Source organism: Myotis lucifugus, unplaced genomic scaffold (genome assembly GCF_000147115.1).
Source record: "Myotis lucifugus unplaced genomic scaffold, Myoluc2.0 scaffold_231, whole genome shotgun sequence".
Taxonomy (NCBI): Eukaryota; Metazoa; Chordata; class Mammalia; order Chiroptera; family Vespertilionidae; genus Myotis; species Myotis lucifugus.
In genome coordinates, this window is record NW_005871279.1 from 1,428,783 (window position 1) to 1,455,994 (window position 27,212).

Sequence of the window (27,212 nt, forward strand, 5' to 3'; positions counted from 1 at the left end):
GATCACTCTAAATAACCATTTATAAGTATGTCTACATTTATTTTAATATCTATTTGTCTCTATCTAAATAGTACTAACAGGGGCCTTTCCAAAAGTTACATGCTGCTCTTACATGCAAAACTAAAAAGTTTGCATAAAATATTCCTTTTTGCCATTTTAGAAAATAAGATTCATATGACACACTTGTAAAAAATTTTTTACTAATGTAAAATCTTTTACTAAAATTTTGATAGATTAATTGGAGCAGTAGAATAACTTGTATTTTCAAAGGTCACTATTAATAAGTGTCAATGGCTGTGAGAATCTTACAATGATGTGCTAAAACATGATTCACATATAATAGATCTGCTAGATTCCTGTGTCCTTTTTTAACCCACATCATCAATGTGCTCATTTCTGGTTTACACATCCAGTTTTTGCTTTTATGTGCAGCTGTTGGTAATTTTGCATATATCCAATAAAGTAAAAAATGAGAATTTTTTTACTTTGAAACTTTATAGAGTCAGACTCTATGATGTTCTCTTGACATCTGAAAATACTTTAATCAGTATCACCTGGGAAGGAAAGCATTTCAGCCCATCAATTATTAGTGCAAGTTAACGAGTTATCTTTGTATGTTTACTGCAAGAAAAGCTTAATTAAAAAAATCATCTATATTTATCACTACCATGAATTCTGACTAAAGAATTTGTCTTTCAACCGGGCGATAGGACTCCAAAGAGGTTTAAGAGGGCAGATTTCTGAACTCTCATGTTCTCCCAGCTGCTAACCATCACACTCAGGGTCCTAACAAAGCACGTTTCTCACACCCAGCCACGGGCCTCTCAGCCACTCTGCCCAGTCCCCACGTTGCCAGTAGCACCTTAGAGTGACTTCCGTGCCCGAGGGGAACACAACACCAATAGCTCCGTAGACTCTCAGCACTGGAAGGAGCCTGGACCAGAATGCTAACATCTGCATTCTAGAAAGATCCACCTCTACCCAGAGAGGCAGAATGGTGAGAGGAAAGAATGTATGTATACTTTTTAGTCAGACAGACCTGGGTTTAAATTCAACACAACTACTTACTGTGGAGTAGTTCTGGGTAAGTCGTAACTTCTCTGCTTCACTCTTCTCATATATAAAATAGAGAGACAATCTTTTAGGAATGTTGTGAAAGCTTTGCATAAATTATATAAGGCAGCTAACATAAACCCTAGCACTGAGTAGGCAGGTCTTATAGATTTTTTCAGTTGCTATTATAACGAGCTGAGTGATCCTGGATAATTTGCCTCAACTCTCTGAGCTTTGTTTTTCTCAGTTGCTAATAATGAATGAGCTGCATCACCACTAAAGTTCTGGTCGGCGCTAAGATTTGCCTAAGTTGACAAACCTTGGTCTCGGTGGTAGATCTGCGGTTTTGTTTGATTTTTGGAAAGTGGGGTTTCAGTAAAATTATAGAAGTAGATGTTTTAGCAGAACTGTCAGATACTAAAAAGAAGTACCCATACACATCTTTCTGTTGCACTTAAATGTTTTCTTGAAAGGGACAACTCCAAAAACAGATTAAGAAACAAAAGCAGCAGCAAAATCTGACTGTGACCCAGCACATTTGATGGGCACACACCTCTCTCCTGTAGCCATGGCCTTTTAGCTGTGAAGGGGGGATTCCTGTTTGGTGCCCTGAATAGCACTGTCAGGGGCCTCTTAGAATTCCACAGCTGTGGCCTTCAAAAAAAAAAAAAAGGTGAAACCTCAAAATATATTGCTTAAAAAAATACAGCTGAGCTTGTCATCTCTAGATTTTACTTTTCCAGTCTCTGTCTTACTCCAATAAAGCAGTTTTTATAAAGAACATAGCAAAATTTTTTACCTGTTTTACAAAATAAGATAAAAATAAGAGCATGACACTGTTTTATTTACTTAACTGCTGGTATTTTATCTCGGCAAGTTCAGGCCCAAGGGTAATCAGCAGTTTCTTATTCTGATTTTTCACTGTTTATTTCACAGGAGAAAATTACTTTTTAAATGATTTTGAACAAAGTTTACTTATAATTGATTACCCAGATATGAATAAATATAAATTCTATGCTTATAATTTTACGCAATTTACATTCCTGCAGATTATTGATTCCTCTTACACATTTTACCCTGAATTTTTACATTTGCACAGAAAGTAAGAGTAAATGCACAATTTTTCTTCTTTCTTCATTGCAACTCGGAACTTCAACTGCCCTTCTCTATCTCTTTGTCATAAAAGTGCTCTGTTCATTTTTATGGGAGTGGGATGAAATATACAACAATGGAGATTGCTACCATGTGTTACACTTAAGGATAAATATCACCTTAATGACAAAAAGAAGTGAATATTCATTGTAGTAAGTGCCACGAGGAAGGTGGTGGTGGATTTATTGAAGAAAAAATAGCTGGAATAAAGAATTGAAGGAACTGTATAGAAAGTAAGCTGAAAAACTGGTTAAAAGGGAGCAGGGATAAGATATAGCCCAGCCACTGGAACCAGCTCAGTCCCTCTCTTTCCTGGCAGAACCCTTAGAGAACTAGCAAGAGGCTGTGAGGGGAGAGTGAGATGACAGACAGCAGTGCGAATCCAAGGCAGCCCCACCGTGCGGACGAGGGATGGTAGCTGGATAGGGGAGATCGTGGTGGCGTGCCCTTTACACACAAGGAAACGGAAGCTCCAATGCAGGGTGTCCCCCAAAATGTATACACACTTTTTTTTCTGTTAGCTCAGGTTTAACCCATTGGAATTAATAATTATTCAAAGTGTGTATACATTTGGGGGGGGGGGGAGACACCCTGTGGTTTAAGTAACCTTCCTAAAGTTACTCAGCTAGTAAATAGCTGGTCCAGAGCTGAAACCCAGCAAGTCTGGCTCTAGAACCTGAGCTGTGAAACTCTGTACCCTACTGTTTCTCAAAATTAGGAAATTTTATCTGTTGTTCTATAGTAGAAGATACACACCAGCCATTTATTTGTTGCTTCTATAATGTCCTTTAAACAGAAAAGAAAAAAGTCCACATACTATGGAAGGAGCCATTGGCTCCCCAACTCACTAAGATTTAAATGTGGAAACACGTAAAGTACTTACTGTGCCTCTTCCACCCCCACCACCATCTTTATTATGAGCTGCCTGTCCATCAAGCCCTGTCTCTGTTCTTTGCAAGGCCATTTCTTGGCAGGTACCATTATTACCCTCTCCATGAATATCCTAGAGCAGTGATGGCGAACCTATGACAGGTGTCAGAGGTGACACGCGAACTCATTTTTTTTGGTTGATTTTTCTTTGTTAAATGGCATTTAAATATATAAAATAAATATCAAAAATATAAGTCTTGTTTTACTTTGGTTGCAAATATCAAAAAATTTCTATATGTGACACGGCACCAGAGTCAAGTTAGGGTTTTTCAAAATGCTGACATGCCGAGCTCAAAAGGTTCGCCATCACTGTCCTAGAGCCTGAGTTTTTTTTTTTTTAATCATACTTCTTAATAAATTGCTATTTTTTTTTATTTTGGTGTGTCTTGTCTGTTCTCACATTCCACCCAAACAGAAAACTACCAGTAGCTAAGGGCCCTAGAGGCCTTAGATTCCTTTTTTACTTCCAGTGTTATTATAAATTTAGAAGCACAATAAGTGAATGCATGGGAGGGAGGCAAGGGAGAGACCCAGGAAGTCTGAAACAGCTGTGGGTCACATTTAATACCTTGCCGACAGTCATGAGTACACTCACGTTTCCATGTCCAAATGTTGCTGACCAGTCACAAGTTAACTCATGTCTTTTTCTCAACTCATCAGTCAGTATTTCTAGAGACATGATGGGCAATACATCTAATTATTTCCACCCACCTTTTATTATGGAAAAAGTTTTAAAAAAAGATGTGTCAGAGAAGAACGTTTGAGTGAATTATGTGCAGACATTGTGTCAGATTGGCCAGGTGACTTTGGTAGTCAGCTGGAAGATAGTACTTTGTCAGAAGATAGTAATGAGTCTGACATTAGAACATCACAAAGGCAAAAGAAAATTATGATAGCATCCGACAGTGAAAATGATTCTGAAGAATGAGCAAAAAAAAGACATTTTACCAGCCTTGGAGGATTATACAAATACTAGAGGCCCAATGCATGAAATTCGTGCAAGAGTAGGCCGTCCTTCCCCCGGCTGCTGGTACCAGCTTCCCTCTGGCACCCGGGCCCCGGGCTTCCCTCACAAGGTTGTCCAGAAGAATGTCCGGTCTAATTAGCATATTATGCTTTTATTATTATAGATTTCAGGCCTAACTGTTCATTTTGGAGACCCACAAAGCATAACTGAAGTAACCAATTTATTTATTTATTTAGTTAGTTAATCCTCACTAGAGGATTTTTGCCATTGATTTTTTTAGAGAGTGGAAGGGAGGGGGAGAGACACACAGAGAGAAACCTAGATGTGAGAGAGACACATTGATTGGTTGCCTCCAGCACATGACCTGACTGGGGCTGGGGATGGAGCCTGCAACCCAGGCATGTGCCCTTGACTGCAATGGAACCCAGGACTCTTCAGTCCATAGGCTGATGCTCTATCCACTGAACCAAACTGGCTAAGGCCCAATTTATTTTTTGGTAAGGATTTTTTCTATCTCATTACTTCTCAAACCAATTTATACCATCACCAAATGGAAAAATACCATAAAACCTTTGCTAAAAGATCACCATGGACAGATGTTACTTATATGGATATAAAGAAGTTTCTTGGTTTAATTATATTGATTTGACTAACAAAGAAGCCAGAATGGAAAGATTACTGATCCTTTACTTGAATCACTCATATTTCCAAAAACTATGACTTGAAAGAGGTTCGAGCAAATACTTAATTCTTTCATCGGAACGATAATTCACAAACATGTAACACAAACTGTCTTTACAAAGTCGGATCTCTTTTGGATCCTTTATCTTGAAAGTAAAATCTTTATATATTCCAAAACAGCTATTATTACTCAGTGAAGCAATGGTTCCATGGAGAGGACACATCAGATTCAAGACATATAATTCGGCAAAAATAATAAAATATGGACTTTTAGTAGGGATGCTTTGTGAAAGTGAGAGTAGCTATATTTGCAAATTTGAGATATATACGGGTGAAGGCAAAAAATTACAATAGACTATATTATCTGTCATATGGCCTTTTCCTAGTTCTTTTTTGGGGGGGAGGCATTTAAAAATATTTATTGAAAGTTATTTTATGTCCATCAGAATGCTAGAAAATGGGAATCTAAGTAAATAAATCTTGATCCCATAGTCTGGTGGAAAAGACAATCATATGTAAAATCAATTATATTGCAATGTAATAAGAGTTAGATTAAAATACATAAATAAGGCAGTTTAGAAGCCCAGAAGGGAGAGGAATTTATTTCTCTAGGTGGGACTCACTTACCTATCTGACTTCCTCCTTCAGCTTACTACATGTAAACTGCCTTCCTAGCAGTTTTGCAAAAATGTGAACCATATTTCTGCTTTTGGGACATTTTATGGTTTGTTTCTCTGCCCATGTAGCTTTCTCCCTTGTGCCCATGGGTCTTTTTTTTGGTTCTTGGCATCATATTTACCAACATAATTACTGCAACAGCATGTCTACAGCTGAACTATTTTTGAACACTGGTCTGTGGAACAGTAAGGGAGAACCATGGGTTGCCAAAACTACTGAAAGAAAAGTAGCTGCTGCATGAGTGAGTTCTGGCTCGAAATAGCCGGTCAGCAAGGTGTTAAGGTGTATTTTTCTCTCTTGCTTAAGGCTATTTTGAAAATGTCATCTAATTCTTAGTTCTTTCTCTGGAAATGGTTTTACCACTTGGGAAGTATTTGGCTTTAAATATTCAGGATTAATCCAAGTTTTTCATTAAAAAATAGGAATCTCAGAATCACTTGACTTTTCTCCAAGGTGCAAAATTTAGCACAAGTTACGTAAGCTTCAAAAAGGATTTTTAAAGAAATTGGCACAGTGGGCATCAATTTCTTATTAATTGCTATGCTATGCTATTAAAGAATTCACCATGAGTTTACATCAGAAAGACCTTGATGATCATAGATGACCATTTTAGCATGTTTTCATAAAAATAGCATCTTTTCAAAGTTCTATGTTTTTATGATCTTCCTGACCTCACCAAACAGTAGATAAACTGTTTGCATATTACCGTTTTATTATATAGGATAGAGGCCTGGTGCATGGGTGGGGGCCGGCTGGTTTGACCTGAAGGGTGTCCCAGATCAGGGTGGGGGTCCCTGCTGGGGGATGGCCCTACACCTAGTTTGGTTCTCAGCACCTGGTCTCCTGGCACCTCTGCTGCTGGGCCTTCTCCTCACTCCCACTCAACTGTTGTCACCTCTGCCTTCGGCAGGGACTTGATGTGATGCAGGGAGGGTCAGGTCTGCAAACCCCCACCCCCACCCCTGCCCGTGGGGACATCTGGCAGGACATGGTGGCAGCCGTTCTGCATGGGCTGGCAGTGACACAGTGCAGTCAGTAGGTGATTTTGCCAGTGAACACTTCTCTCGCACCCCTATAAAGTACACCGTGTGTCCCAGTGCCAAGGTTGCAATCTCTCGGCATCTCGGCTGGAATGGCAGGCCTGTGGGAAGGGGAGGTTGGCTTTTTCACCCTGGAGGGTTGAGGGGGGCGGGGGGGTTAAGGCGCTTTAATCCTGAGTTTGCAGTGATGAGGGAGGGTCCCATGCAGTGAGGCAGGCAGGTTGAGGAGGGGGGGTGGGGTGAGGGTCTGCACTGTCCGGCAGAGCTCAACATTAAGTAGCCAGTGAATACCATGGCAGGTCTGGACAGGGACTCATTTTATATTTGAGTGTCTTTAATGTCACTGTCCCCTGCTTATAAAAACGGGGGTCCCACCCTTTGATTTTGCATTGACGAGGCCTGCAAAGTATGTAGTCAATGCCAGGCGACGTGTGTGTTTTCAGTAGCATTGCTTCCCCAACTCTCACTGAAATTAAAGCAAAACTCTCGGAAAGAAGTTTCCAGTAATGTCTTCCTCGGCGGACTGTGTCTTTGAAATGCCGCTCTGTTTGGAAAAAGGATGCATCTCTCCTCCCAGCCCACTTTAGCCACGGACAGCGAAGGAGCTTAGCAGAGCCTTTGGGTGTACACGTTACTGGGCCTAGGAAAAGCCTCTTCCCCCTCCAACCTCTTCCTTCCACCTCCTCCTTCCCCACCTCCTGTCTTCTGTCAAAGCTGAGACCCATCTTGTAGCTAGAGGTTGCACTCACTCTGTAGCATGGAGATGAGGGGCTGCTTCTCGCTGTACCTCAGTCTCAGACGACTCTGAAACATGCATACCATCAGCATAAGCTCCCTCCAGAGCGTGTCTGTGACTGGACACTCTGGAATCCCACCCGTGGTGATGTTCCTTGTCATGTTTGCGTTAGTAGTTGCTCTGAGGTAGGGGGCGGCTGTGCCTCTAAAAACCATTTGACCTCCGTGTTGCCCCAGCCTGCTGGGGGGCGTGCCGGCCGGATGCCTTTCAGAGGCTGAGAGAAGCCAGGGCTCTCTCAGGGCCCAGGGCCCAGCACAATGTTCTGTCCAAGTGGCTGTTGGTTCATTTTTCAACCATTTTTATAACTTTTTATGGAAATAACTACTGAACAGTGTAGGATTTGCTTTAAATTATTTTTGCAGGTGAAAAAAGGATAAGGATTATTCTTACACACAAAATCATATATAAGAAAAAACTTCAAAGGAAAAAGAACAGTTTTATAGATAGGTTATCAAAGATGAACTCAGTGGTTCAAATTTACTAGCTTTTAAGAAAGATCATTTGCTCTTTTGCTGACAGCTACTCCCCAAATCCCGAATCATTGTTTCCTTTCCTTCTGCAAGCTTCACACTTTATTTTTACTCTAGCCCCAGGCAAAAAAGAATAGAGGAGTAGATTCAGAAACCTTTCAGAAAAGGCTTATTGTGCAATTACTGCATTTCTAGGCCTAATGGTACAGGTATCAATAAAACATGAACTGAGTCCTGGCTAGATTCAGCGTGATTCTCAGCCCCCACATCTTCTTACAGGGACTTAGAAACACTCTAAAAGGTGGAGACATTGTGTTAATTTGTGATGATTCATAATTCTATAGATGTTCATTTTTATGTACAACTGAGAGCAACGTGCTAGTAACCTAAGTGGTTTATTAAAAATTACGAACGTTTTATATTCATAAACTTAGTAAATTAAGTGCAATACTGATATCACTTGTGACCACTGTCTTCTCTTTGGATTCCTGCCACCGTGAAGCTTTGCAAAGCTATGGCTTAGCACATGTCTAAGCAGATAGCATAATTTTCTCAATGTTCTAGGAAAAGCCCATCAGTATTTTTCCAGAAGAGACACCAAATTTCCTGAAAGGACATAAAAACAAACAAGACTAACAATGGCTACTGTTCTAGCTTTTGACTTAATTATTACATTTTATAGTGAGTTTTTTGGTTGATATTCCCTCTCGAGGGATGTATCTCTTGCATCAACAATATCTGAGCCTCTCATTTTCCAATCACTGGGCTTCAGAATGGATGTGGACCGCTCTCATATGAACCATCTGTACCCCATTGCTGAAACCCATCTGCTGTTGTGAAGACAATTTGTTATTATTTATCATCACTAGAATGTGAGAGTAGGTGGCGTGGGTGGGGAGCAAGGTTGGTTATTCTCCTGAAATTTAGAATTACTGGTGCAGCTTTCAAAAAATGAGTAAGTAGACAAGTAGGATTTGCTGTCTTTTTTACACTCCCCACCCCCCGCCCCCCCCACCAGACTGTACACCTCTTGCCCAGCGAGGCTTCCCTCACTCCCTCCTGGCCCAGCAGGTGAGGGAGCTGGTGCCAGCAGCGTGGCAAGGGCAGCTGAGACAGAATGCAGAGCCAGGGCCCGCAGAGCTCTGCTGGCTCACCCCCTCCAGTGCCACACTCCAAGATTCTTCCTCCAGAACTGACTATTGGTTGAGGGGAGCTCTCTGCCTGAGCTTAAAACACAAGGAGGCTGTTCAAGGGTCTTTGCAAGCAGACATTACTCAGTGCTAGTGTTGATGAAATTAGGCACAGGAGCTGTCTGCCAAATGGTAAAGCTAAAGGGACTACTTAACTTTGGACTGTACCTACTCAGGCCAGATTACAGTTAAGGGTGGCACGTGAAAACTTGCAGATGCAAAGAAAATTTGAAAATATTTCTCTGTGGAGATTTCCAGGGCCACAGACTTTTGGTACAGGCTAGGTGGGTGATTTTCTTAACTTCTTAGTTTTGTGAAGTGCCATATGGGCTTCTAATAAAAACACCTACCTTATTTCATCAAATTCTAAAGCCCCTTTAACTGTAAATCACACCACTATTTATCTAAAACGAAGAAAAAAGTTGCTGATGAATGACATTGCTTTTGCATCCTAGTAGGGCCTTTATTTTATACTTATTGAAAGAGCTTCCTTTGATTCATGGATACATAAATTCTGTTATCTATTTTTTACAAAAAGATTTTAAAAATAAACTCTTTATGCTAGAATAACTTGTAATAAGTTGCAAGTGTAATACAAAGAATTCCTGTGTACTTTACACCCAATTTCTTCTATTCTCAACATCTTGCGTTAATATGCTACATTTGTCACAACTAATGGACCAATATTGGTACATTTTTAACTAAAGGCCATCCTTCATTTGACTTCCATCATTTTTTACCTAAGGTCCTTTTTTCTGACCCCGGGTCCCTCCCAGGACACCACGTTACATTGTCACATCTCCTTAGGCTTCTGTAGACTGTCACTTCCTCAGACTTCCCTTGTTTTTGATTACCTTAGCAGTCTGGAGGAGTCCTGGTTAGTTATTTTACAGAATGTCCTTCAATTTTGTTTTGTCTGATGTTTTTCATATGGTTAGTGTGGGATTTGGGGTTTGAGGGAGGAAGATATCTATTACTTTAAAAAAAAAAAAAGGAAAATAAGCCAAAGAAAAGTGAACTTACTGTTAAATATTCTTCACCTTGGGGTTTAACTTTTCCGCTTTACCTTTCGACTTGGAGTTCTCAGTAGCCTTGTTTTCCACACCGTCTTACCCTCTGTGCCAGCAAGAACATTGGTGGTGCAGCATTTTGGAGACACTGTATTACTGGGGTTTCTTCCAAATCACTGGCCCTCTTTTGCCAGTTTTGAAGCTGTCACTTTCATGGTATTTTTGTTTTGTTGTGTTTTTATTTATTTATTTATTTAATTTTTTTTTTTTTTGAAGCTGTCACTTTCTTGACCTTACTGGAAGGTGTCAGGCAAACTCTAGTCTCTGACAAGACATTTGCAACCCAGTTGTCTTCAGCTTATGGAGCAGGTAGCTCTCCACACCTTAATGATTTTAGGGACAGAGAAAAGGAATTAGGAAGGGCACTGGGACAAAAAGTCTCCCCATTTGTTGCTTGATACCCAGTATGTATTTAGTAGAGGACATGCTTTTCTTATGTAAATAAGATAGATCTTGAGTAGAGATTAACATGAATCTATTCCCATTAAATTGCAAATGACTGCTTTTGTGATCCTCTCTGAGAACAAAGGAAAATGAGATTGAAGAGGACAAGCTATTCAGTCAAGTGAGGAGGTACCTCAAAGAGGGAAATGGCCATAGGAACTTATATCTGAAACCTTGGTGAGCAAGTTTGTTCTAACTCACTCTTCTGGTAAGACTGGTCTTGTGCATTAATGTTCCAGGAATGCTCCCAACCTACTACTTCATTTTAGCTATTCCCACGGCATTGTCGCACAAGAACACATAATATAGTTGGTTACGTAATTCTTTGTTTGCCTAATCCTTGTCCCATTACTCAAAAAGCTGGAGCAGGTTACAAAAATAGAATCATAGTGTAACATTTAAAAAAAAATATGGTAATCAAAGGGAAAGAAAAATGAGGGTTGAATGTTCTGATAAAGTCAAGGTGAGTTATCAACAGAAGCGTGTGTGTGGGATTCTGCACATTTAATTAAGGTGGTGCAGATGTTTTAAGATATATTTTATCATATTAAGGAAGTATTTCATTGAACTTTTATTCAGAATTGGTTAAAAATGGTAATAAAGTTTGTCAATATTTCAGCAGAAATAGGAAATATCTTTTTCCTCCTTATGTTGCATTTCTGGAATAAATTAGACTTGGCCATATGTTTTCCTGTACTATGTACTGCCAGGTTGTGCTTGACACTCTATTTTCTAGGATATTTTGCATTGAAATCTATGAATATTGTTAAAGAAAAAAAAATTACCCAGTGGCACTTGTTACCGATAGTAAGGAAGACTTTATTCAAAGGGAACTGCCTTGATAGTATAGGGACCACTGTAATGGGGTCTTGTAGTGGAGGAGAGAGATTGGGCTCAACTCTAAATACAACAAGGAAAAGTGGAAATTTTAAACCAAGAAACAGCATTGTGGAGAGGTCAATGGATGAAAAATCACTAAGGGGAAACATCAAGTGTAAGAGGAATTCTGGTTAAACTGACCTAACAGATTATTGCTGAAGGCAAGCCAGGCTGATCAGATACCTCCTGAGAGATGGTGAAGAATAAGAACCTGATTAGGTATCATTGGTGATGAAGTATGGAGGATGGGGAATTCTGGCTAAACCGTCTAAGCAGGATTCTCCCTAAAACTGGACAATGCAGAGATGAACACAGAAACCTAACAGTCAGGGCCTAGTTAAGAAAGAGCTTGGAAGAAGAGAATAAAGGTCAAGGACAGAATATTTATCAGTATGGCCTATAATTTTCTTTTCTATGAAATTTTTGTATTTTGGAATCTGTGATACAAAAGGTTTGGAAGATTTTCCTTCTAATATGTCCCCGGGACCTCTTAAGGCACAAACTGCTTCAAGAAATCATCCTCGTCATCATGAGGGCTAAGGTTACGTGAGCACTTCCTGTGTGTGAGGCTGTCTGTAGGCTGCTCGTCCCTGGGAACCCCATGAGACTGGAACTATGATTTTTTTCCAATTTGAAGATGAGAAAGCTAAGGTGCACAAGTGTGAAGTACTTCACCTTGTGCTGGTAAGTAGCTGAGCAGGATTATCCAGGCTCCAGAGTCCACACTCTTACGCCATAGTTTGACATGAAACCAAACTGCGAAAAAAGATGGCATGGGAAATAAATGGTGTGGGGTTTTTCATTCCCCTTACCTGATTTCCTTTAGGATCATCTGATTTATTTTATGGTTATCGTGTGGAAATGTATGTGGCAGAAACAAAGGGCACTCTGACAGCATTCTAAAGCAGGTGGCTTACAAGGCAGATGTCCTCTATTAAAAAATGAGAGAATTGGAATTTGTCAAACACAGCAATTATGGGAGGATTATTTATATAATAAAAAACTCTAGTACCTTATAAAGGATTTCAATAGTAGATTTCCCCAAACAGTAAACTGCCTCTGTGGTCTATCATAGGGCATTTAAAATATTAAGCAAATTAGATATAAATAGTCTACAACAGGCTTAACTATTAGGAAAGGAACATTTGTTAAGGTAACTGCATTCCACACGATTTTCTTAAATTGACATTTTAGTTAACACATGCTTTAAATGAAAAAGTCATGTATTTTGGCATGTTTTACCAGAATTTCTGATCAGGCTACTGTTGTGTATATTTCCAGGTTGCTACAAACCCACAAAGAATTTCATAGCTCAGAACAGAAATAGAAATCTTCTTTTTCACTTGTTTTATTTTTCCGTATCTGTGTTACCAATCAAATGCAAACACTGCTGAAATCCATGAACATCGAAAGTTTTTAACGAGCAGAGAGGGCCACATGTGCACCCAGATTCCAACATCTGTTCCAATTTGTAATTGGCTGTAACTGCCTTTGCTTTATGCGAAATGACTGGGATCATAACAAAAATTACTTTTAAATTGCTTGTATGTCTTGGATCATGCGTGTTATTTTTCTAGTACTTCAAGTCTTCTTAAAAACCACTGAGGCATAGTTGGGTTAATGTGTATCAAGGAAGGAAATAAAAGGCTAACTCTAAGAGGCTTTGTTTCACTAAGGACAATTTAAGAAAAATAGGGATTTAGCTTTTCTTTCTAGAAGTAAATTCCAGAGTTTTAGTAAAAGGGCATTTTGAGGACTAGATTAAGGTAGCGACTTAATTTGCAGGGCTGAGTGCAAAATAAAAATGAAGGATTCCTGGTTCAAAAAGCAGTGGGGGTGGGAGGGTGCCATTAAAGGTACTAAAATATAAAGTTGTTCCCTTTCTTCCAGAGTTTCCCTCTCAGCTTGTCCTGGTCTTATTTTATTTGCTCCTTAATGTCATTAAATTAAGTTTGTTTATTATCAGCATGAATTTTAACATTTAGCATTATACTGGGCAATGCTAGTTTTAGGTGCAAACGTAAGTGCTTTAAACTACAAAGCAGTATCACCGACGTTACACAATTTGTAGTTGGTAGTTCATACATGTATTTCATTCTTACCAGAGTAGTGGAAATGTACAAAACTAACTCAACTTTTTATTTCGTTTCTTGATACGTGCACATACTACCAATACTCTGCCTTTGACTTGCCTATGAATGTGGAAGAATAAAAAGAAAAGGAACTAGGGGTTGCTCTAACTACTCCTTCTACGTCATCATTTCCAGCATAAGTAGTTGGTGAATACAAGAAGTAACATGCGTAAGGAAGAATACAATTGGATTCCTTACTCATTTGTGTTTCTTAAAAGGCTATTGCCTTCATTATGCTTTGAATCAAGTTCTGGTTCAAATGGGAACTGTGGCCCTTACTCAGTCATAGGTGTAATATGCTCACCTTGTTCTACCTTTGAGTGTTGCTGAACTCCCAGACAATCATGGATCCTTTGACATGCTGGGCTAATGGAGCATCTCGAATGCTCTATGTGGATGGGAGGACATGCATATTGTTCCGGTCTTTGCTCACTCGCATGCTCCATCCTTCCATCAAACTTCCCTTGCAAAACACAAAGTCAAAGACAAAAGTGTTAACAATTTCAATATGGTGACAGCGGGTTATTAAACCAAAGCTTGGTACCCTTTTGGGCACAGGACTCTGTGCGACTGCCCACGTTTTGTGCCCATCAAGCTGACTGCTGTGGTGACCTTATCTACATATTGGGGTGATAATAAGATGTCTCGGGAGGATTGCCATGAGGAGTAATGAAGGCATGAATGTAAAGTGCTTAACAAGTATCCTGCACATAGAAAATACTCAGTACATGGTAGTTTCTTAGTACCTAAGTCACGTTATATCTCAAAGAAAATCAGGAAATGGTTAATGTATTTCTACTAGGAAACTTGATTTAGATTAAATGCATTCCCAACATAAGCTTCACTAAACAGGATTTGCTTCCAAACACTTGAGACTCTGAAACACAATGAATACTCCTTTATCTGTGCTGTGCTCATGAGGCAACTAGATGATAAACAGGCAGAGCTCTGTTTATCCTGAAGTTCCCTGGTTTGGTTTATGCCGTGGTAATTACCCAGCAAGTTATAGCAAATAGAGCAGTGAGATGTCCAGAAAAAAACAAAGGCTCTAGTCATTTAAGGCAGTTGAATTTCCAGGTTGCCTTCGGCTGAGAATGAGGTCAGTTCTGTAAAGCCGGGGGCAGACAAGGCCTCTGTGAACCCAGAATGAACACAACACCAAGATGTGCGATGTGCCTTAGCAAGTGGTGGGGAACTCTTGTTGATTACAGTGTCTGAATGCAACTTGGAGTAGAATGAGTTTCAGGATCCAAAGTTACTGAAGAAATATCTTATATAATAAGAGAGGAATATTCTAATTAGCTGTTACGCCCTGAGGTGTAACGATCAAGTGCGTCAAGACCAGGTCACGGATCAGCAGGAGGGTGGGCCAGCGAGGTACAAGCAGGCTGTGGAGACTACAGGAGGGGGCAGGGCAGCAAGCTATGAGGGGGGGAAAGGGGGTGGGGGAAGCTACAGGAGGGCGGGGCAGTTGGCAGAGAGCTACAGGAGGATGCAGCGACCTACTGGCGCATGGATTCGTGCACAGAGCTACTAGTATTATAAATAATACCCATCACTTAGTAATTCTAGTAGAGCTGCTTATAAAATGCTATTTAGTATGCCCCAAGTGTATTTGCTTTATTACATGTATTGAAACCAACCATGGACCTTGGAAACGTCAATTTAAAAAAGAGCATTTGATAAATTATTAGCTCATGATTGAGTTGGCACATACTAATTATTTAAACACCATTTTATTTAAAACCTAAATATTTTAAAAACAGATTCTCTATTAATTTATTTCCCATTGGCATATTTTAGGTGAAAATCATAGCAACCTAAAATTGTGAGCTTATTTTAAAATTTTTCACACAAATGACTGGTTAGATATGAGATTGGCTGAGAAATTATGTAACAAGATGAAATAGGTCATTATAAATACTCATATGTTGCCCTGACCGGTGTTGTTCAGTGGTTAGAGTGTCAGCCCATGAGCTGAAGGGTCACCATTTGGTTCCTAGTCAAGGGAACGCACTTGGGTTGCAGGTTTGATCCCTAGCCCTGGTTGGGGCATTTATGGGACGAAACCAATTGATGTGTTGATGTGTCTCTCTCATATCAATGTTTTTCTCTCTCTCTCTCTTTCTCCTTCTCTCTCTCTCCCTCCTTCCCTTCCATTCTCCCTAAAAAAATCAATGGAAAAAATATCCTTAGGTGAGGATTAAAAACAACAAAATAATATCTTCACAAAAGTGAGCCATTTCAGATCATACAACAGGTGACATGACCATGTATTTTATGCAAGTGGGATTTTCCGTCTCTGGTTTTAGCATCAGGATGAACCTCTGTGAGGAAGAGGATCACAGAATTGATTTGATCTGATTTTTAAAAAATCTCTTTACAGGGGAAAGGATTGATGAAGCTGTGACATGAAATCCATGTCTAGTAAGATTCTTTTAAGAACTATCCCCTACCCCTGTCCATTTAGTCTTAAAAATCTGGATTTAATTTTCATTTTAAACCTGAGTTAAATTGAACTATGCAAAAAGTATTAAGTTTCTGAATTCCTGGGTCTTCTCATCCACTGTGGTTACGATGACTAAAGTTGGGAGCACTGAGTCAGGACATGGGTGTGCTGTGGCAAATGCTGCTCGTTCTCAAAGAATTTTATTGATAAATAAAGTTATTATTATTTCCAGATGCAGAGCCTAAATATCTGATTGTCGTGCGACCTGCTCCTCCACCAAGTCAAAAGAAGTCATGCTCAGGTATTTTTCATTCACTTTGTTTTTTATTAACTCTAAACCATGACTTTTTGTCTCTTTTCTATCCATGGAGACCCAGTGCCTTGGGGAGGCCTTAAGAATGCAGTTTAGAAGTTGAAACATGCACAGCAGGCTCTGGGTCAATAGATTAGTAGCAGGGGCAGGAGGAGACTTCTCGGGATCCTATCCCAGTACCACCACATGTGAACAAGGGCTTTAGGCAAATATTGAACCTCTCAGCGCCTCCTTTCTGCTGCATAATAAGGGTCATCGTGAGAATTAAATGAGTTCGTGGATATGCCACACCTAGGACAAGGCCTGGCTCATAGCAAGTGCTCCCTGAGAGTTGTTCCTCCTAGTGTCTTTGTTTTGAAATGTGTGACCTCATGCTTGCTATTGGGCCTTTCAGATTTTGAAGGCAGATTTTGATGTCTAACCTTTGCTGAAGGAGACTGTTTACATTTCAAAGGCATAATTAATTTATATGTGTTGGATTAAATAGACTTAGATTTTATTTACTCCTGATCTCTCCCTTCTAAACCTCTTCTATTTAGTCAAATATAGAAGAACTCCTTTTATGAAACAGCAATGCAACACCCATCTTCCCATGGATAGGACGTCTCAAAATGGGAACATAGATGCCATATGAATAAATGAGTAGAATTATTTCCATGTGATCAAAAGATTAAAGTCCTTCTTGAAATTACCCCAGTTTCCCTACTTAAGTGTCTTCTCAGATCAAATGAGTTGCCATTGCTATAATGAGGGACCAATTATAGCTGCGAATATGATTTTACCACCTGATACCACACCTTCCTAACTCTGTGGGTAGAGTTGACCTTGTTTTCCAATGTGAACTGTTCTCAAAATAATTATTTCCTAATCAGACTTATCTTCTATAGTACACTGGATGCCACACACAAAAAAGGATCTTTTTTGTTTTGTTTTATTTTTGTTACATCTTTTTTAAGGTATGAAATGGGTGGGGAGAACATACAGATCTTTAAATATACCCAGGAAGGGGTCCCTGGCAGCTGTGTGTTCGTCTTCTAGATGAATCAGCCAACCCTGGTTCACAGAAATCAGTTGCCACAATCCTCTCCCCTCTCCCCGCTCCTTCTGGTGTTTTCCACTTCTTTTAAGAGAAGCAATAAATAGTCAAGCATTTTGAAAAATACACATTCCTTTTCCTGACCTTTTATATTTTCCCAAAGCCCAAGGAAAATTTCAATCACTGCTTACAACGTGTTAACAATAGTTGTCCAGGCAGCTTTCCATACTCCTCAAAATAAATAATCTCATAATATTTCAAGACTCTATTTCAAAATATTTAACAATAAAGTCAAGAAGCATGAGTCTGGTTCCATGGGATTCTGGCTTCATATTCATTGAACTGTTTCTTAATGCAAATATGATCATAATACACATATACAAAAATATATATGGAAAGTCAAGGCGGTGATTACACCTTAGTAGCACCTTAGAACTTCATTTTGTTTTGGAGCTGCTATGACACTGGCCTTAGCAGTCATTTTTCACTTTGTGATACCAGGGCAGGAAACGGCTTCATCTTGCTCAGGATATAATGCCCCACCTTTCCTTTCAGGCAGCAGATATCATTTTTGTTTTTGTAATCTGCATTTGAGGATGATGTCATGACTAATGGATTCACTTCCATTCATTTTATATTTGCATCCACCACATACATTTTAATTATTTAATCATTTTATATTAAAATCAAACTTAGTGAAATAATTATTTGATGGGTCATGTAAGCCGTAGGTTCCCTTGTGAAAGAAAAATGTATCTGTGGTCTTTCAGTGGCATCATATTCATAAGGTATGAGCTAAACCAATGATGCAGTAAAAAGAAAATTAGATTACAATTGCCTTTGGTGTGACCTTGGCCACCCTTGAAAGTTCTGTGGGTTGAAAGTTGTATTTATCTGTAAAATAAGATTACATTAGTATTACATTAGTGAAAATCAACTCAGGGGTGGAAAAAGGCATACCAGGATCACCTCAGGGCCTTTTAAAACTACCGGTACCCCCTACCCTCATTTTAGATTCTAATCTTCCCACCTTGGTGCCCAGACTTGGACCCTTTGTATCACAATCGTACAAGGTACTATGATGGGTGGATTGGAAAAATCTACAGAGAACTATAAATGCATGTTTGCAACCAAGTAAACAATAACTATCATTGAAAATTATTTCAAATATCTTGTAAAAATTCAGCTATGTTACAATGAAGCAATTTGTCATCATTAGGTTATGTATTTTCTGGGCTCAGAAGATTTTTTCGCTGTAATAACAATTTTCAGAACTTAAATCTAGTAGAAGCAACAGTATGACACAATTTCCAAGGACTTTTGGTTCAGATAAGCTCCACTAAGCTCATACAATGGGTACCTTCCTACCCACTGGTTCCCACTTGCATTAGACTAAGATAACACAAGTTTGTCCTATAGCAAATACAACACCCATAGTCTCGTGAAATGAAAGGGGAATCCAGTGAGAATACAAATATATATGTTTTATGTTAGCTCTATGCAGTTTTATTAGGTCTGCTATTGGATTTTTATTTTATTCACTCTGTTTTATGAGACAGTGTTGGTTTCTATGGTTAAGGATCTTCCCTTCTCTTTTTCACTGTTTCCATTCTTGCAGTTTCACATATTTTTGGAAAGGCAAATGTCTGGCCTCTAAATACTTGAAAAGAATCTACAGTGGTTTATCAGCATTGCCCAAATCTACTCAGTCCCATCAGAACAGCTGTGCTTCCTGTTATTCCTCCTCTCCCAGCATTGTTAAAAGTGTATCTGCATTTTCCATTTAGACACTCACTGTAAAAAATATTCTTATTTTAATGGTATGATGGGGATTTTACACTATAAAATAGGTTTTAAAGAAAGAATATACCTACACCTAGAAGCTAATCTTTCTTTTCTCAGATGTTATTTCACACTAATTCACAGTCCTAGGGGAAAAACAGCATGTTTTTATTTGTATGTAAAAGAAATGGAATGAGTGTGTATATATACATACATACATATATGTATATGTGAATATAGTATGTATATGTATATGAAAATGTGTGTGTTTTTATTTTACTGGTAACAGCCAAGACCTCCATATTCATCCCTGACTCCCAAGAAAATAAAAACTAGATATAATTGGATATAGTTTATATGTACATATTACACATATATGAATATATACATATATACGCATATACACACATAAATATCAAAAGGAATATTTCATTTGATTCATGCTTAAATTCATCGTCAAAGAATTAGTAATATTTGTGCATTGTATAGAAGGAACTTGATACTTTCACACTTTTCTTCATCTTACCAAGTCATCGTCATGCATTTACCCCGATCATGAAAATACACGAATTGTTACAGAATTAACCTGTGTGTCACCTCCGCAGGCAAAACACGCTCTCGCAAGCCTCTCCAGCTGGTGGTTGGCACTCTGACACCAAGCTCCGTCTTCCTGTCCTGGGGTTTCCTCATTAACCCACACCATGACTGGACATTGCCGAGTCACTGTCCCAATGACAGGTAACTCATCATAATGGAAGACTTTATTTTTCATCTGAAAATCAGTGCCTGCTTTTAACAGTACTTGTGCATGCTTTAGAAGAATGTGTAAATATCGGGAGCATCAGCATTTACAGGTCACCTCTTAGCTGTCCAGCCCATTCTGGATGTAAGGGGAATGCAAAGGCTTACCCTTAAGGGAGTTACCACCTACCTGAATAGAAACACATGCAAGTATGTTTTCTTTTTTCTTTTTCTTTTTCTTTTTTGATTGATTTCAGAGAGGAAGGAAGAGGGCGAAAGAGGTAGAAACATCATTGATAAGAGAGAATCATTGATTGGCTGCCTCCTGCATGCTCCTCACTGGGGATTGAGTCCGTAACCGGGGCATGTTCCCTGACCAGGAATTGAACCATGACCTCCTGGTTCATAGGTGGATGCTCAACCACTGAGCCACGCTGACTGGGCAGTATATTTTCTTAACAAAGAATAAACTACAAGGGAGAATAAGCCACATGGCAAATGGGGAGTATCAGTGAGAAGTGTAATGAAGGCTCAGAGGATGAGGCTGAAGGCAGTTAGGAAAGACTGTTAAAAGTTGGAAAGGTAAATGTCCTAGAGAAATATAGTAGCTTTCTGTTCACCTTTTGCAAGTAAAAAGGGTGGATTGTTCCACTACTGACAAAAAGAAAAAAAAAGTTGGAAAGGTTGCTGGCTCCCAGGAAAGATGTATATTTAATTTTTTTTGCTTTGTTCGTTTTTTCCTAACTTTTCCATTACATTCCCATAAGCAACATAGGAAGGGTTCCAGTTGCTCCCCATTCTCACCATGTTTTGTGTTGTCAGTATTTTTCATTTTAGTTATTCTAGTGTAGTTCTCTCTTCATTATCATTTTGATATGCATTTCTTGTGTACTAAGGTATTGAGCACTTTTTCATGTACCTTTTGGCCAAGTATCTATTTGTGTAGTGCTTATTTTTATTTGTCTAAATTGAACTAAAAAGAAAGACCCTTAAAATGTTTATAAGTCCTCAAAAGTACCTTTCACATGACTTTGATTAGGAAATCTAGACTAAGAAAAAATTAAATTTCCCTAAACATGTCCATCCCACAGTTCTGAAGGAGACATTTTTGGGAAAAGGCATGTAGAAGATATTGCCAAAACCAATTTTTTTTGAAAAATAATTTTGAGATGTTACAAAGAATCTGAAATATTTTTTATTTCACCCACTACTAAAGCCATACTTATTTTGTTTGGAAAATGAACTCTTAAAAGAACATGCTTTCTTGTGTTAATTCCAGTTTCTAGTGGATTGGTCCAGGGTGACAATGTTAAGAAAATAAACATTTATAAATTGCTTTCTTTTTTAAAATAATTTTTTGTTCTCTTATTTTTAAAAAAAAGTCAAAAGTAGGGAAGGAAAGAAGGAAGGGAGAAAGAAAGGAAAGAGGGAAGGGAAGAAATTTGGAACACTTGTAGCAAAATGCAGTTATTCAACTTGCTTGATAAATCATTGAGGTGCAGTAACCTGTAAATTCATATAGTATAATATGGATATGATTCCTTCCCCTGTTCTCAAGCCTTTCCTTTAATCTCACCTGGCCTTACTGACCCTTCCATGAAAGAATTTATCTAATGACTGATTCTAATTGATAGCTGTTGTCATGGTCTGACAGCACAAGCAGGTAACGAATGTGGAGAAGGTAGAGGAGCAGATGTCCTAGTGCAGTGGTCGGCAAACCGTGGCTCGCAAGTCACATGTGGCTCTTTGGCCCCTTGAGTGTGGCTCTTCCACACAATACCACACACGTATAGTGCGATTGAAACTTCGTGGCCCATGCGCAGAAGTCGGTTTTCGGAAAGGAGATAGATGAAACAAGTATACAAGACGAGTGTGGCTGGGAGAGTTGGAAGGGGCCGACCTCAGCGAATGTACCTCAATCAGATTGAGGACATTTTTAGCAAAGGCCAGCTTAGGAGTACCCTAATTAAGTTAATAATAATGTACCTACCTATATAGTTTAAATTTAAAAAATTTGGCTCTCAAAAGAAATTTCAATCGTTGTACTGTTGATATTTGGCTCTGTTGACTAATGAGTTTGCCGACCACTGTCCTAGTGGAACTAGGATTTTAATCAAGGCAGTTGGCTCACAGGCCCAAGCACCTCACCCCCAGCCCCTGACTCACACCCTGGCTCTGTTCTTTTCATCAAGTAGATGGACTCATGCCTGTCAAATCACAATATTAAAAATAAAGAATTCCATTTTGAGTAAAGTTTCTTTAAAAATTGGGCATGAGAGGGGGTGTGGGGGGGCAAAGAGGGGATAAGGACACATACATAATACCTTAATCAATAAAGAAAATAAAAAATAAACAAATAAAAATTAAAATTAAATAATAGCATGTCAAGATGCTATGGACAGAAATAGAAAATTTTAAGACATGACTAAAAGGGAAGAATTAAATAGTAATGACTAAAAAGAAGTACTTGAAGTATTTGTGAATTTCATTTAACCATGCCTCCTTTCTCCCAGTATAGTTTATAAAGAGCTGACATTTTAGTCTTTGTGGTATTTAAAAAAAATAGTAGTCCCTATTTAAAAGCTCTGGAAATACTGTACTCAGTATAAGTAGCCAAATAAATCCACCAGAACAACTCTAAATTAGTGTAATTGTAAGCAGATTTGGAGAAATTCACTCTCAGATGATCATGCAGATGTTTTTAGAATTTAGACCAATCTAGTAGGTTAGAATAAGCAATAATAGCTATAGGGAATGATTGCTTCTCAAAAATTGGAAGGTTAATACAGCCAAAGTTTTCCTTCAGGAGTATCTTCTTACAAAACCACTGAAATCTGAATGCCCTTGGCTTGCTACAGAAATACCAACTGTTGTTATTTTAATCCCTTGAACTCTAATATTTGGCCCCCTGTGTAGAGTCTCTGATTTAAACACACACCCGCGCACACACACACACACACACACACACACACTCACAAGAATTTTCACATTGTTTTGTTGGATAGCCTCATTTATCCTACAAATGCAAATAATTTATTGGAAAAGTTTTTGCTTTTTAGTTTGCTTTTGGACTTCCTATGTCAAAGCTCTGTGTAGTAAGTTTCCAGTGAGAAAACCCCTGTTTTTGTTTTATTTTGTTTGGTTTAAACTTGGGAACATTAATTAAATGTTGATTCAGTCTTTTGTGGCACATGTTTCTATTCTGATTGGCATAGGGTTCATATGGGTCTCCCTGTTTTTAGACCCTTTTCTTAATTCACATTGGAGAATAGATGTGCTTAATTTATGGTTTTTATTCTTAATGGACTTTGAAAGGAAGAACGTTACACTTATCCTTGATAAATCTAAGGTCAAATGAAAGCTTTCCAAATTGGCCCAGATGAAGAGTAAAACATGTTTTGAACCAAAATTTATTTTGCCATTAATAACTTATTTTTTCCTTCCCATGTTTCCAATTTAAGTCATTTAAGATTGCTTTAGTTCTTGCTTCTTTGTCAACTTATTAAAGTTTTATGATTCATTTAGATATCATTTTTACATTTTCTAACACTTTCATATTATGTTTATTTACTCTTAATGCAGAGTGAGGGCCTCCTTGTTAGCTGGTTCAGAACAGGCTGTTGTCCCCCCCAAGTATTTAAGAAGTGGGTATTTTCAGTGTTTGTGGATTCTCACCCGAATGAGCACAATGCCTTGCTCTCCATTTGTCTTGCCATGTAAACTTTAAGTCCTGTGAGGAGAGAGATCATATAAGTTTATCACCATTATCTGGCCAGTTCCTGGAGCCAGCATCTGGTACACAGTAGACCTTCAGTAAATGGATGCTGAATAATAAGCAGTGAAATGTCAGCATTTTTACTTTTATGTTGTACCGTTACTTGAAACTGAACATGATATATTACCTCACTTGTCTTATTACTTTCTGAATTATCATAATTTTTCCACTCATTTTTTTCATCTATAACTAATGAGCCCCCAAGTTATATTGGTTTTGCCTTTGAGAAGTACGCATGTAAGTATCTTTGTCTTTTACTTCTCCATTTCCGCACCAATGATTCCAATCCAGGCACTCCTCACCTTACCCCAGATCATGGAAATAGCATCCTGGCGTTTTCCCTACCCTAATCCATCCTGGCTTTTGCAATGCTGAGGAAATTTAGAGTATCCACCATCAGCTTACTCTTTCTTCAGCCCAAATTTATCTTTACCACTCTTTCTCTTCTTTCCAAGGGATATGTTTTTTACTTTGTACAGTAACCATTGAGTCCCTTCCACATTCTGTAAGCCTTTCTCTTTTACATTTGCCCCTTCCCTGTCATTGGTACCCTGCCTTTGGCTTACAAACATGCTCTAGAGTTCCCTACCTGAAAACAAAATCTGTTGATCCTGTTATATCTTTCAAGCTATGGTGTTGTTTTTTAAAAAATTTGTATTTATTGTTGAAAGTATTACAAATGTCCCCTTACCCCCCTCCCCCATTGGCCTCCTCCACCCAGCTCCAGGCCCCTCCCCAGGCCTTCACTGCACTATTGTCTATGTCCATGGGTTATGCATATATGCATATAAGTTCTTATATTAATTTCTTCCCGCTCCCCCTTCCCTCAGAAATATGTAAGTCTGTTGCATGCTTCAATGTCTCTGTTTCTATTTTGTTTGTCTTTTTATTTTTCCATTGGATTTCACAAATAAGTGAGATCATGTGATACTTGTCTTTCTCTGACTGGCTTATTTCACTTAGCATAATACTCTCCAGGTCCCTCCATGCTGTCTCAAAGGGGAAGAGATCCTTCTTTTTCACAGCTGCATTCTACATTTTAATCTCTTCTCTTAATTCCTAAACTTCTTAGAGTGATCTGCTCACTATTCCTGATTCCTGTATCACCAATACAGTCTTTGTTCCCTTTCAGTGGCTTCCATCCCTCTCTACCATTCACTGAAACTTCTCTTTGTGGTCATCAGTGATCAGTTAATTGCTAACTAGATGTAGAACAGTGCTTAATTGATGTGCATGAAATCATTTGGGAGACCTTATGAAAATGCAGATTCTGATCCACAGGCCTGAGGAAGAGCCTGGTTTGACATTTCTAAAAGCTCCCAGGAATTGCTGATGTGGCTGTTCCTCAGAGAACAGCAGGAATGGCAAAGATATTAATGATTTCCAATGCTAAAGCTTGGACCTTGACCCATTTCCAAAACTCTAAGATATGTTTAGTTACCTATGGAATATTTTCATTAGATTAATCACTACACTGTGAGCTCATTTTTGAAGTTATGCATAGTGTTCCACTCATCTTCCATCTCACAAAGAACCTAGCATCATGTTTTACAGAATAGGTCTCAACAAATGTATGAACTAATAAGCAAATGGAATGTCAAGATTAAGTCTTAAAAATCATCTCTCCCGTCCATTCAGCCCTTGAACCTCCTCTGCAATATCTCCCATCCAGAGTTTGCAATGTCTCCAGGGATGGTAACAGCGAGGGGTACAAATTCTGCTCTATTATAAACTGTGTGGCCTTTGGCAAGTTACTTGAATGCTTTAAGTTTTGGTTTTCTCGTCTTTAAAATTGGAGTAATAATAGTAATATCTCATAGGGTTGTCAGATTTAATGAAATGACACCATAAAATGTGGCTATGTTACCATAGTGTCTGGCATGCAGTGAGCACTCAATAAATGGTGCTTACCATGGTCTGCTAGTCTTGATGTTTTTTATATTATTGCCTTACGTTATAATTATTCACAACACACTGTTATAATTATCACTTCAGACAAGCTATTTCATTTTAGATAGCACTAAAATTAGTAGGAACTTATTTTGTTGAGCTTAAGCCAGCCAGTAGGAGGTAATAAGGAAAAGAGATTTTGGAAATGGTTGACCAGTTTGAAAATTATTGCAAAAGTTTAAAGATAATGAGGACCTAACCCGGGTCCTTAAACTCCTTAGGAATAGAGAAGGGACAGGTGCAAGAGGAATCATGCAGGAAAAGTAACTGGCCTTGAGAACCGATTGGACATGAGGGGAGAAGAAACCTGGAAGGTCTGAAAAAGAAGATGGGTAGATTTTAAAGTAGTTATGAAATTCATGGAGGAGTAAGTCATTGGATTTGATCCTAAGGTTTTACTATACTAACAAGTCAGACACCACATTGTAAAGAGGATTACTGGTGAACACAATACAATATACAGATGCATTACTGAATTATACACCTGAAACATATATAATTTTATTAACCAATGTCACCCCAATAAATTCAATAAAAAATAAACATGTTTAAGCCAAACAAAACAAAAACCAAAGAGGTTTAGGCATTATGAATGGTAAGAAGGTGAGAGAAAGTATATTACTTTCAAGAAATTTGTGTGAAAAGACAGTAGCAGAAGTAAGAAGTAAGCATCAGTTTTACTTTGTTTTGATAGAATAGAAATATTTAAACATCATTTAGACTCAAAGAAAGGTCCTTGAAAGATCAAGAGAATGGTTGGGGAGCAGATTGAATTAGGACATGGAATAAAATTACCAAGTTGCTTAATTTTCAGAAGAAGGGAGAACCCTGGAATCAGAGAGGGACAGGGAGAGAGTGAAAGGGGAGAGAGACACTTTCTGAGGAAGAGTGAGGACAGAATTTATATCAGTAGTCACAGTCTTGGTGTGGCAGGACACAAGAACAATGATAAAGGGGGTTACAGGAAGTGAACTTTGATGTGAAGAGAGCAAAAAAATGTATGGAATAGATGTTTTAGGAAATCTAGTAGTAGTTAATCACATAGAAATAAAAACATTGCTGGGAGGGATTAACCGGGGAATTTATATGCATACATGCATAGCCCGTGGACACAGAAAATAGTGTGGTGAGGGCTTGGGAGAGGTGGGTGTGAGGTAGAGTGGGTCACTGGGAAAAAATAAAAAGAGGGACATCTGTAATAGTTTCAACAATAAAGATAAAAAATTTTTAAAAAGAAAATATTGCTGAAAAGGTATGGAAAGCCTATAGATGGCCTGCCATGTGCACCAAGCCAGGGAGTTTGTGAAAAACTAACTTAATTTGACATTCTTCTATTTCTCCACTTAGTATAATTCACTGTCAGCTACATCACAAATTTTGTTTTTGGAGTTTCTACCTCTGAGGTTTTACCCTATGTTCTGCCTTTGTATTTTATTAGACTAGAACAGCGGTTCTCAACTTGTGGGTCGCAACCCCTTTGGTGGTCGAACGACCCTTTCACAGGGGCCGCCTAAGACCATCCTGCATATCAGATATTTACATTACGATTCATAACAGTAGCAACATTACAGTTAGGAAGTAGCAACGAAAATAATTTTATGGTTGGGTCACAACATGAGGAACTGTATTTAAAGGGCCAGAAGGTTGAGAACCACTGGACTAGAATGTCTGATATGTAGCTAGA

General features: G+C 38.6%; 1 protein-coding gene and 1 pseudogene across 1 annotated transcript in view; both read left to right on the plus strand.

Moving 5' to 3' along the window:
- The window catches only part of ABI3BP (ABI family member 3 binding protein), a gene marked incomplete at its 5' end in the record, with an annotated part of 255,936 nt that overhangs the window by 72,907 nt on the left and 155,817 nt on the right, over positions 1–27,212 (plus strand). Inside the window, 2 exons of the mRNA XM_023762091.1 lie at positions 16,164–16,232; positions 19,668–19,800. Of these exons, the coding sequence (XP_023617859.1) occupies positions 16,164–16,232; positions 19,668–19,800 (202 nt within the window). The remainder of the gene's footprint in view (positions 1–16,163; positions 16,233–19,667; positions 19,801–27,212) is intronic.
- Positions 20,379–20,466, plus strand: LOC111827848 (annotated as a pseudogene).